Source organism: Cydia fagiglandana, chromosome 9 (genome assembly GCF_963556715.1).
Source record: "Cydia fagiglandana chromosome 9, ilCydFagi1.1, whole genome shotgun sequence".
NCBI classification, from domain to species: domain Eukaryota; kingdom Metazoa; phylum Arthropoda; class Insecta; order Lepidoptera; family Tortricidae; genus Cydia; species Cydia fagiglandana.
The window spans coordinates 9,015,568-9,028,586 of record NC_085940.1 but is presented as its reverse complement, the minus strand read 5'-3'; the positions used below and the strand labels follow the sequence as shown (position 1 = coordinate 9,028,586).

Sequence of the window (13,019 nt, the reverse complement as noted above, 5' to 3'; positions counted from 1 at the left end):
ACTATCCAGTATCCATGACCCCTCTGAGAGCTTTAAAATTATCTATTTATTTCCATTAGGTGGGTACCTAACACGGGTATATATTCTTTGATACCATCTTACATAGGTATGTAAATGAAACTTTTGACGCTGTAAGAGCTGAAAGATTAGTAAATATAGGTCGTAGTAGGTAGGTATGTATTGATCGTTTTGATCGGATACGACGTGATTAGTGAAGCGTTGCCTTGTACAAATGTTATTTTTAGGGTTCCGTTCCGTACCACAAAAGGAAAAGACGGAACTATTGTATGATAACTTTTCTGTCCGTCCATCCGTTTGTCTGTCAAGACCGTTTATCTCGGGAACGCCTGAAGGTTTTGAGTTTCAATTAAAACCATATATTCAGGTCTAGAGTCTCTTGAAGCTGTAAAAAAATCTACTAAGTTCTAAGTTAACGTACAAAAAGATACGTTTATGGCGCAAAAATCGTATATTTCGACACCCTCAAGGGAAACAAAATTTATAGACTACTTCCCGTTGACTTAGAACTATGAAACTTTGCAAGTAATATCGCCTTACACTTTGTAGTGTACCTGTACAGGGAAAAATCTAAAAAAAAAGTTATATTTGTCCGGAACCCTCGGTGGGTGAGTCTGACTCGCACTTGCTCGGTTTTTTAAAAATTTGCAGGTATTGGAGGTTTCTTTTCTGGACTGGTTTGGTTTTATACCTTATAAAAACGCTAAATAAAAAACTAGATACCTAGCTATGTGATAACAATATAGAACTTCGATACCTTGATCACGTCACACTCAAAGCGATTGATAATACATAGTTGTAGGATCGGATTAATCACGATTTTATTTAATTTTCATCTTAGCAAGTTAAGCATCTTGCTTTTGGATTTTTTAGGTCTATAAAAATATCGAACTATATCCAAGTTATGGGCATAACTGTAAAAACCGTTCCGAACCTTTAGTACCGCGATATCCAAGTTATGGGCATAACTGTAAAAACCGTTCCGAACCTTTAGTACCGCGATATCCTAGTTATGGGCATAACTGTAAAAACCGTTCCGAACCTTTAGTACCGCGATATCCAAGTTATGGGCATAACTGTAAAAACCGTTCCGAACCTTTAGTACCGCGATATCCAAGTTATGGGCATAACTGTAAAAACCGTTCCGAACCGTATTTAGTACCGCGATATCCAAGTTATGGGCATAACTGTAAAAACCGTTCCGAACCGTATTTAGTACCGCGATATCCAAGTTATGGGCATAACTGTAAAAACCGTTCCGAACCTTTAGTACCGCGATATCCAAGTTATGGGCATAACTGTAAAAACCGTTCCGAACCGTATTTAGTACCGCGAATGTGATTTAATGCAGTCGCGGAAACGCATTTCATTCGTATGTGTCGGTGAGTGATTGAAGAGCGTTACAAAGAGCTATGAGAGTCGTTAACGCGGTAAAGTCAGGTCTTGCATTTCCAACGCTTTTCTAAAAAAGCCTCAGACAGTCTAGTTAAAGTATCGTCCCTGATTACGCCTAGTTGTGGTCTATATAGAGGTCAAGTTATACTAGGGATGGTCGAGAGCAATGGAATCGAACATGATAGCATGAGTGCAGAACGACTGATTGATATCAACATACATTATGCATTGCATCACATGCACCGATTTAATCATGCTTGCATACGCCGACACCACCCCAGAACTGATCTCATCAAGCTACGGTGACAAGACTATAGATCAGTTTTAAAAGTAGAAGAAAACCCAAATACCTATTTCCATTTACTTCATAGCTGAGCGGAGTGATTGCATTCCAAAGCGCTAGAGGTCACAAGCACTACAGGACAATGACAAAATGCATTCTATAATATGTCCGCCGCACATAGTCCATTATAGCCGCCCTGTACAATGCCGAGATGATGACTTGTAAAGAATGCAGAGTTATTACAAAAAGGTGACCGGGTGTTGTGTGAGCTTTCGCTGCAATCATAATAGAGTGAAGAGGTCGTACCAACTTATGGAACGTATCATCATTTTGGAACGTATATGTTAGTACCTACCATTGACGTATAATATCTAAGGACGGGCTAATGGAGCACTAAAACTGGCACTTGTTCAGCGATGTTACTCACGAATTCCTGCCAATCGTGTAACATAATAGTTACGGCCAATAGCGCTCGTAATGCGAACTCGTCAACCAATCGCGCGCATGATGCGAACTCATTCAATCGCGTTGTAGCGGTTTCACACCGCTGTACTGGCCCCTGTCATGCCTCATTATTATTGCCCGTAAAGCCAGACCCTAGATATCTATGTCAATAGCTACACATATGTAAATGAGACTAAAGAAGGTTACCGATAGCTGCAAGAGTAGCCAACGTCAGTAGCGCGAAGCGGCTGAATGCCATGTCAGCGGGGCATGCCGCGGGCAGTGCGCGTCATCGCGTCCGCGCGACCATGGCACGCGCACGCCGCGACTTCTTGCCCCTGCCTGTAAAACATACATTACAGCGTCATGCCAATATTCATAAAACATCTAAATTGTTATATTTACCTACGTATGTATTATGATGAATTCGAGAGACTTGCCCATGTGGGAGACTTGAACGATTATATAAGTAGGTAAAATGTCAAAATGACTATATTGATTATTTAGCACGCATGTATCATTTCCGGGTCGGTATCGTTAAGTGATATTGGAGTGCTGATAAATTGAATAATTTGATTTTGGCACATTTTCAATAAAATTATTCAAGTCTCCCACCTGGGCAAGTCTTCCGGGCTCTCTCTAAACTGCGCAAGCCAAGTAAACGTTGTCGTAAATATTGTCGAACAACATGTTTACATGTAAGTGAATCCTAAATGAAACTTGGCAGCATCCAGCGTCCCGGGCGTCCTCTTCATTAAATGTGTTAATTTACTCATTTAGATAAGAATGTTAGAGAAACTTCCCGCAGTAATCAACAGACCACTGCCACGTGCCATGTTCAAATAGACAACGCTAAAAACTTAAACACCAGAAGATAAGTCGCTGCCTGGATGTTGTGTACGAGTTGTGAAATGCAGCCGGATTGTGGGATTGTTAGTTTCGTTTCAGCCCCAATATCACTGCTGTTGTAGTTTTGGCAAGAATGCTTTTATTTGATGAGACAGCCGGGCGAGCGGACCGCAGCGGCTGTCCGTTGAGACAGATTAAATTCGTTTTGTGAGTACTCTCTGTAGGTACTTAACTCAGTACTTGTACACAAATACAGATTTAATCAAATTTAAATGTAAGTTTTTATGTTAGAGCAATTGACTGCAATACGGACTTGATCTACTTCAAAGTGTGAAAGTGACCTCACTTCATTAAATAGGTACCGGATTTTATAATCGTACAGTCAGCAGCAGAAGTTATTAACCGGGCGAGGTGTTCAAAATTACCTTGACGCGCTTTTATTCTCTTCACAATAAAGTCGCGTCAATATTCAAGACCGTTTCGAATTGAACACCTCGGCCGCTTAGCAACTTCTGCTACTGACTGTACATCATACATTCCTTAAAAATATATTTTAGTATTACAAATATGTACTTCGGTATACATTTTTTGGTAATAATAATTATGTATTTTTAACGTATCTATTGTCTCTTATTATTTATTTAGGTATATATTTTTTACTTAAAACTTACTATGTTTCATTTTTGCTTCTAGCTTTCGGAATTTATACCAACTGAAAATAACGCCGCAATATCCTTTTCCGATAGCGCGATGTGACCGCTTTGGATTGCGGGCGGCACGATCTAATTGGTATCTATTTGATTAGGTCCTGTCCAGTCGATGTGGTTTAATCTCATGTTGGACGTGACGGTCAGATTCCAGACGATTCTAGACTCGACGACAAAAACAGCTTTCTAATTTAATTAAATTTCATGCATTACATACCAGCCAGCTGCTTAGTACCTAGGTATTATGTGTACTATCTAATATTTTGTATCGAAATCAAATCGTGACTAGACGACTAGACTCACTGACCGGGAGAATACATACTGTAAAGTGAATGTCAATAGCGGATGCCAATGAATTGTCAAGGAATGTCAAATTATGGCAAATGCAAGGAGTGGTGCCGAAGCACCAACAAAAAGATAGCAAATATAAGACGAGAGTTTACTGCGATGTTATAAATTACAATGACTACAAATGTTGATCTTATTAATAATTACAGCTAGGTTGAGTGGGGAATTGCGATGCGTGTGCAAGATGACGCTCTACTTTTTGGTTATGTCGCAGTAAGATAGATAAAGCCGTTATATAGTTATAACCCTAGGGATATAATTATATGACGTAACATAGTTATATGAAAGCGATTCATTACTATCTTACTAGGTATATAACTATAATACGGCTTTAGTTTAGTGATATAGTTATATTACTGGATTAAGTTTAGTGATATAGTTATATTACTGGATTAAGTTTAGTGAAATAATTATAGGTAGGAGTGCAGCGGTGCGGCGGAGGTATAGTTATATCCCTAGGGATATAGTTATATGCCGTATAACACTTTTTAGCAATATTACGTAAAAGTACAGGTCGATTCACGAAAGCTGGCGCGAGATTTCTACTGAGTGACAACTATTTTTATTGAAATTCTGTCAAATCTCGCGCCAGCTTTCGTGAATCGATCGCAATGCCTCGTAAACCCTTAAAAATAGCAGCATGAAAATATATATAATAGTTATCTTACTAGGCATATGATTATAATACGGCATATAACTATATCTCTAGGGATATAACTAAACCTCCGCCGCACTGCCGCACTCCTAATACCTACAATTACTATCTTACTAGGAATATGATTATAATACGTAGTTACGTACTATACGGCATATAACTATATCCCTAGGGATATAACTATACCTCCGCCGCACCGCTGCACTCCTACTTACAATTATTTCACTAAACTTAATCCAGTAATATAACTATATTACTAAACTAAAGCCGTAATATAATTATATACCTAGTAAGATAGTAATGCATCGCTTTCGTATAACTATGTTACGTCATATAATTATATCCCTAGGGTTATAACTATATAACGGCTATATCTATCTTACTGCGACAGATACATCGTTTGGACGGAGATGTTGTTTTGGGTCAGATCAAAGTGCACATGCATAGCTGCAGAAAATGTACATCTTTGTACACATACAACAATTAAGTATTTATTTGGTGGCTATTACGCTTTCAAAGATTTATCGACGGTCGAGGAGTAGGTACCTACAGCCTATACGGATTCTTTTTGTGCTCCTGTTATATTAGGCTCCTCCCGGTATAGGTACCTATGACCTCGTCTGTCCCGTCAATGTCGATGTTGAATTTTACAATTATTGATTTCGAATATAGTCGTAGTTTTAAAACTGTGATATCCATGTCTCCTCGATTAAGTCAATAAAACCAAAACAGTACCTACATACCTATACCTAGCGGATTAGCGGCTAATAGGATGAGGGATTCGAAATTCGAAATGGTGACAGCTTTGTCGTTTAGAACATGAGCGTGTTTAAATACATATTTTTAGGCATCTGACCTGCTCAATTGGTTTTGCTGACTGTATAATTTAATTAACAGTTCACATAAATATGGTACTTAAATTGTGTTGAGCTTAAACATTTTTGTTGATAATTACTCGAGTGGCGCGTTAAATACCGAAGTCATTACTTTCACAACAATCTATATTACGACTCCATAGTGATTGATGGTCCAGACAAAAAATATAGGTACAGCTTTTAAATTTTTACTGAAAAAATTAGGGAAAAGTGACACTACAATCACCGAGTGTACTAACTGTACTTTACGTCCCTTAGGCCCACTTGCACCGTCCCACTAACCCGGGGTTAAGCGGTTAAACCGTTAACCCAGTGTCAAATTGTACTGGTAACCATGGTAACTCCAGGTTTAACCGGTTAACCCCGGGTTAGTGGAATGGTGCAAGTGGCGCTTAAAGTATTTGGCTAAAATGTTTACTAATACTACCCACTGAAGAGTTCCAATATAATCTCCAGGCTCTACCATCACGTCAGCGTAATACAAGTACTATTGAATTATCATGTGGGTCACATATATGCATTAACAAAGCTATGTTAAAACACCAAGAAACTGAAGTAGGTAAACTTCTAAATCCTGCATCCTGTAGGTTAAATAAATAGATAGAATGAATAACAAGCAGAAATATTTAATTATCTTAATGAGAACGTTGTTTTGGTTAAACTGGCGCTCAGAGAAGTTTTCAGTTATCGCCCGAGGCTTTGTTAACTTCAAGTCGGCAAAGGGCAGCTAAATTTATCCGGGATAGCAAAATTACTAAGCACTGTAACCTGCAACATAGCGCTCCTTAGTCAAACAAGACTTGCAAATAGCTTTATGGCAGCTATAGATGTAGGACGTAGGTACGTATTCATTAAATTGTACATGATAATGAAGGCAACCAAATTTGATACCCAGTTAGTTTGCTGTAATATCCTTATTACTGAATCCAATCCAGAAGTCTGGCAGTTGTCAATTGGTGGAGGTATATTTAAAGCTAATAACATTCTTGCTCTAGAACTACGAAAACGGGTCATCGTGGATGGATATCACATTGGTCCATGCAAGTTTTTTTGGCTTATCTTAACTTTCCCTTCTATAATGATCTTTATGTGCCTACCCAATCTTAATTTCATAATAGTAAACGGCGTCCCAACTCCTTTCCCTTTCTATTTTCAGTAATTTTCTAAAGTCACCTTACGTTTTTTGCTATGTGTTAAGAAACCCTTAATTGGTATTTTAAACTTTTTTAGGTATTTGTCTCTCGAACCACATACAAATGATATATTTAAGTAATTAGGTATTATAAAGCAAAGCATTAAAGTATGTGTCCAAAACCATTCAAAATATTCACATTGTCGCGAAGTAAGAAATTCTATTTCGATTATACGCGTCGAGGGTGCGATTCTGTTCTAAAAATAAGAGTACAACAGGTGGTTCATATTTAATGGTTATTGGAAGGGTGCAGTTCATTTGTCGGATCCGTTGGAGCGCGGCGGTACAGATTCAATATTATACAAGGTGAAACAGATACGCCATTAAAAAAACTTTGTTATGTAAAATGGCTTTGTAAATTATGGATTCCCGGTGTAGGTACAATAGGTACACACTATCTACCTTCATTTTTAGTGTTCCGTACAAAATTTTGTTTACGGAACACTTATTTATCAGGAAATGTTTTGTTAATGGCCGATTGGACAAACAATAAAGATGTAAAATAAAGTATAACTTGTAAAACTAAGTTCACGCAGTTATAATTTAAAAGTAATGACATTTCATTAAATACCGCATCAGCTTTAATGAATCGACCTGCATTTAGAAAAAGGGAACGTAAATATTCTCCTTGTTGGACGTGCAGTATCTGTATTCTGTAGATAACCTGCGCAGTGTTATGAAAAGCAAGGACGCGGGTCGCGACCCGACACGGGTCTCTTATCCGCAAACAACAAGCGGGATTCTAACGTTATCCCGAGAATTTGTTATTAGCGATGTAATGTAATTCTCAAGCTGGCAGATTCGCATTCCACCTTACTCATATTACTATATACATACTCCGCGTATAAGGAATAGTGATTAGGAATATTTCGGTATTCTAGGGATATATTACATCATGTACCTTTTCTTTTAGTTTGTTTACGAGTATAGACCGGGAGTAGATAATTATTTCCTAACAATGTTTGTTCTTCCTTAGAACAGAAGACTCATGAAGGAACCTAGTACATACTTCCATCTCAAACCTACATAAAAGCGCAGAGATTAGGTACGATACCTGACTAAAAACTTTCATAAATGGAAGGTAGTTAGATAATTTAAACTAAAACTGGCTTTATCGCGTACACTTACCTACTTTTAATATTTGTTCACACTATTAGTTTAAATAATGATTGAAGATCGTGCTTTATCAATATGTAGATAGATAAATAGGCAGTACAGATACGTGGATCTTGTCATCTTTAGCATGCTACAAAAAATGAAATACAAAAGCATATTTACATTTTGCGCAACTTGTAACTTGATTGAGTTGCAAAACAACAACCATAAACTAAAACAGTGAACTCCTTAGTGGAAACGAAATGCAGGATCTTAAATCTCTGTAGTCTCTACAATAATTTTTTACGTTTGTTTTGTGCTAAATATAGTCTATTCATTTTCGGGGCGGGTCTTGAACACCATCAGTCAATTACATCGTTAAGAAAAGCAATGGAAAACGCCGAAACTACTGTCGCAAAAGAAACAAAAACATGAGTTAGGGCAATAAAATTCGCGACATTATGATGAATAGACGGGAGTACAGGGACTACAATGGGCGGCACGCACTGGCGACCTCATAACCATCTACTTCAATTTATGGACGACATTTTCGGTTCGCCGCACGGAAGAAAGAATGAGCGCGCCGCGCTCTGACGGGAAACGGCATGTGCCTGGATTAGTATGAGAACCTATGTCGCCAAAACGCTGTCACAAAAATTGGCCATATTTTCTTATTTCGAAATGAATTATGAGCCCTTGCCCATCACAGTAATTTGAACTTTACAGTCAAGAAAATTATGTCAAAATTGCACTACGATTTTTATTTTTTGTAAAAATACACAAATCATTGACAAATTGTCATTTATGCTCTATCCCTTTTACACTTGCATGGTTTTTCCAAGAGTGAATGCGATAGGATAAAATATTCGACTATGAGGTTGACACATGCGATAGGGATGTGCATGATTCGGTGTGATATCGATAAACGCTTATTAATTATCAATGTACACGTAAAATATTCAGTTTTTTTATACATATGTATTACTTTATTTTCGATGATTAGTTACTTACCTACTTACTTTTTAATAAAAAAAATCTCGTATTGAAAGTAATCACGCCACCAACCACGCATATAACTGTAAGCGAGTAGGTATATAATAAAAACTGTTACTCTTTAGCACACCCCAGAACAATATTGCTTTGTAATGACGCGAAATAATAACCTGCTAGCCAATTAGTACTAACCCGTTGTGTACTTATAGTTTTTTTTAATTAAATCAAATTTCTTACCCTCCCACCGCGATGCGTGTGTGCGTGCGTGAAAAATACGCGAGGTGCGTATTTTTTACCTGCAATTAATATTCTTACTAGATGCGTGCGTAAAAAATACGCAAGTAAGTGTAAGTGTAGCTAATAAGTGTTCACAATACTTATTAACTAGCACGTTATTATTTTAAGGCAAAACAAAGCAATAATGTTGTGTCATACATCAATATGAATCTCCGATATAAGCTCGTATGCAAAATTATAAAAAAAATGCTAATTATAAACAATGGAAATATTAACAATATTTTTTGCACTTATCAATTTATCGCAATAATGCGGATAGAAATGCCGCTCTGATGTACGAGCGAGATAGCACTATGCACGTTTTTACCGGAGCATGGTGTGTACTCGCATCCAATGTGAAGAACGCTTCAAGATTTGTGCAAGCTTGTGGAGCGGGCTTTAGACTGGCCAGCAAATACCCGGCAGTAAAATTATGTGACAGCTTAAAACTGACACCTTACCTACTCGTATTTAATAGAGAAAATTTACAAATATGTATGGATACTAGATACTATGCATACTATAAGAAAAAATTAAAATCAAATAATCCATTGAATTGGAATAAATAAGTAAGAACATATTTTGTACCTACATAATATAAAATGTGCATAAGCGACGACTTTTTTGATATGATCATCCAGAGGCAAAACAAAAATAAATTATTAAGAACATGTATGAATATAAACAAACCGAACTGTGTATATTTATACGAACATCGACATCGATAACTTTTTTGATATGGTCCTCGCACTGTGGGCGAATAGCGCACCCGTACATGACTTTTACGCTAAGTAGATATCAACCTTATCTCATTTACATAAATCTGATTTTTGTACTAAACAATCCAAAAATCCTTGCGGAAACCGAAAATGTAAAAAATATTGAAATATTACATAAAATAATACTTACCGATGATATGAAATGCCTCCATATCTAATATTTTTTGTCCCGCTAGTGTTTTTACACTCCAAAATGGAGCAGCACGGCATATTTGTAATTATTATTACGCTGCACAAACTTCTTCATGATAATTATTTACTTGTAGTAGGCGTAATATCATTCAGCCTCTGGCCATGTTAAGTATTCAGAGTACCTAAAATTTTAAAATTTCTCAACGAGAATTCAAAATTTTGTATCAGATTTCTGAACGCATAGTCGCGCCCCCGCGCGCGCGCCGCTTCTGTCGCCCTCATTGTCGTTTTTCATGCAGCCGCGGCCATTACGTCCTATTAAAATAAAAAAGTAATTAAATCAAATAAAGGACGAAATATGTAAAGAAGAAAATAAAATAGTATATCTTATTTACCAATATTGCGGAATAGAAGAAAAAATAAGAAGATTGGAGAAGATTCAAGAGCATACGCGTTCAAATCTAAATACGGCGTCCTTTCGTTGGAAAAGGCCCAGACGCGTTACATACCGATCGATGGATCATGGTCTTCAACCTATTCTAGGTCTGCAATTCTGCATCATCTAGATCCCTATCTCCGCCAGCGGCGTAGAGAAGTAGATATCGCTCGGTATCCAGATGTAAGCCTCGCTCTTCAATAGTGCCAGCATTCGGTTAATTATTTAATACACATAATATTCCGAAAAGGAACATTAATTATAATCAGGTAAAAAATATGATTTGTTTAAGTTATTTTTATCTGGTGTTAGTGCTGTGCGTTGGAGTGTTATAACTAGCCAACTGGTTGCTGACTGTACTTGGTTATGATGTGCATATGCATTCTGTAGCGCTATTCTCTGTTTCTAACTGCATAAAATGGCTGTGCTAATCATTTTGGAGTGTTAATCTAGACATCTCTGTTTGATATTCGCACTTGGCAACCTTGGCGTACTACACTAGGTGCGTTCACTGCCAATAGCCAGGGGATATTGTCACATATTCCTTGCCAACAACACTGAGACAATGCTCATTTCCTACCTGATAATAGGGTGCATTATAAGCCACCTACAAGCCTTGCTAGATAAACTTACCTACTGGGTTTTGTGGCGTGTTAGACTAGACACCGCTCTTAACCTAATGAGTTAATCATGTGGTATGCCAGATTAGGCCGTCTCTTGATATATACTCATCTTCAAGTAGGTGAAATTAAGAAGGTACTTACTTATTCTAATGTCAGCAAGCGAAGAATTAAGCGAGCAAACCTTGACATTGTCGGAGGGACGCACCAGAATTTTGGATATTATAGGAAAAATCCTTATAGGATAGTGTTGTTGTTTGATTACAGATAAATAATTAAGAACATTATAAAAGAAGTATGACCCGGACAAGATTACAAAAAACTACTCTGCGCTGTAAGAAATTATTGGTCCTCCGAAGATGAACCCACAGACTTAACCTGCAGCTGGCGAGATTCTTGCCAGTGGGGAACGAGGCTAAGTATTGAAATGGTACAGAATAAAGTTTCCTGTTCTCTGACTGTGATGATTTAGCTCTCAAAAATTGTGTACTGTACCAGCTATAAGAAGGTATTGTCACTTCTAAGTGATTCTGTCCATTTTTTGATATTAAATACTGAATCATTATTATTACGCTGCACAAACTTCTTCATGATAATTATTTACTTGTAGTAGGCGTAATATCATTCAGCCTCTGGCCATGTTAAGTATTCAGAGTACCTAAAATTTTAAAATTTCTCAACGAGAATTCAAAATTTTGTATCAGATTTCTGAACGCATAGTCGCGCCCCCGCGCGCGCGCCGCTTCTGTCGCCCTCATTGTCGTTTTTCATGCAGCCGCGGCCATTACGTCCTATTAAAATAAAAAAGTAATTAAATCAAATAAAGGACGAAATATGTAAAGAAGAAAATAAAATAGTATATCTTATTTACCAATATTGCGGAATAGAAGAAAAAATAAGAAGATTGGAGAAGATTCAAGAGCATACGCGTTCAAATCTAAATACGGCGTCCTTTCGTTGGAAAAGGCCCAGACGCGTTACATACCGATCGATGGATCATGGTCTTCAACCTATTCTAGGTCTGCAATTCTGCATCATCTAGATCCCTATCTCCGCCAGCGGCGTAGAGAAGTAGATATCGCTCGGTATCCAGATGTAAGCCTCGCTCTTCAATAGTGCCAGCATTCGGTTAATTATTTAATACACATAATATTCCGAAAAGGAACATTAATTATAATCAGGTAAAAAATATGATTTGTTTAAGTTATTTTTATCTGGTGTTAGTGCTGTGCGTTGGAGTGTTATAACTAGCCAACTGGTTGCTGACTGTACTTGGTTATGATGTGCATATGCATTCTGTAGCGCTATTCTCTGTTTCTAACTGCATAAAATGGCTGTGCTAATCATTTTGGAGTGTTAATCTAGACATCTCTGTTTGATATTCGCACTTGGCAACCTTGGCGTACTACACTAGGTGCGTTCACTGCCAATAGCCAGGGGATATTGTCACATATTCCTTGCCAACAACACTGAGACAATGCTCATTTCCTACCTGATAATAGGGTGCATTATAAGCCACCTACAAGCCTTGCTAGATAAACTTACCTACTGGGTTTTGTGGCGTGTTAGACTAGACACCGCTCTTAACCTAATGAGTTAATCATGTGGTATGCCAGATTAGGCCGTCTCTTGATATATACTCATCTTCAAGTAGGTGAAATTAAGAAGGTACTTACTTATTCTAATGTCAGCAAGCGAAGAATTAAGCGAGCAAACCTTGACATTGTCGGAGGGACGCACCAGAATTTTGGATATTATAGGAAAAATCCTTATAGGATAGTGTTGTTGTTTGATTACAGATAAATAATTAAGAACATTATAAAAGAAGTATGACCCGGACAAGATTACAAAAAACTACTCTGCGCTGTAAGAAATTATTGGTCCTCCGAAGATGAACCCACAGACTTAACCTGCAGCTGGCG

General features: G+C 37.5%; 2 protein-coding genes across 3 annotated transcripts in view; both read right to left on the bottom strand.

Moving 5' to 3' along the window:
* LOC134667309 (ubiquitin carboxyl-terminal hydrolase 4) overlaps nucleotides 1–13,019 on the bottom strand; it is a 358,087-nt gene that overhangs the window by 5,804 nt on the left and 339,264 nt on the right. The window lies entirely within an intron of this gene.
* Nucleotides 1–13,019, bottom strand: part of LOC134667321 (uncharacterized) — a 53,462-nt gene that overhangs the window by 24,672 nt on the left and 15,771 nt on the right. For both annotated transcript variants that reach the window (XM_063524667.1, XM_063524668.1), the window contains exon 2: nucleotides 2,348–2,482. In XM_063524667.1, the coding sequence (XP_063380737.1) occupies nucleotides 2,348–2,399 (52 nt within the window). In that variant the 5' untranslated portion in view covers nucleotides 2,400–2,482. The remainder of the gene's footprint in view (nucleotides 1–2,347; nucleotides 2,483–13,019) is intronic.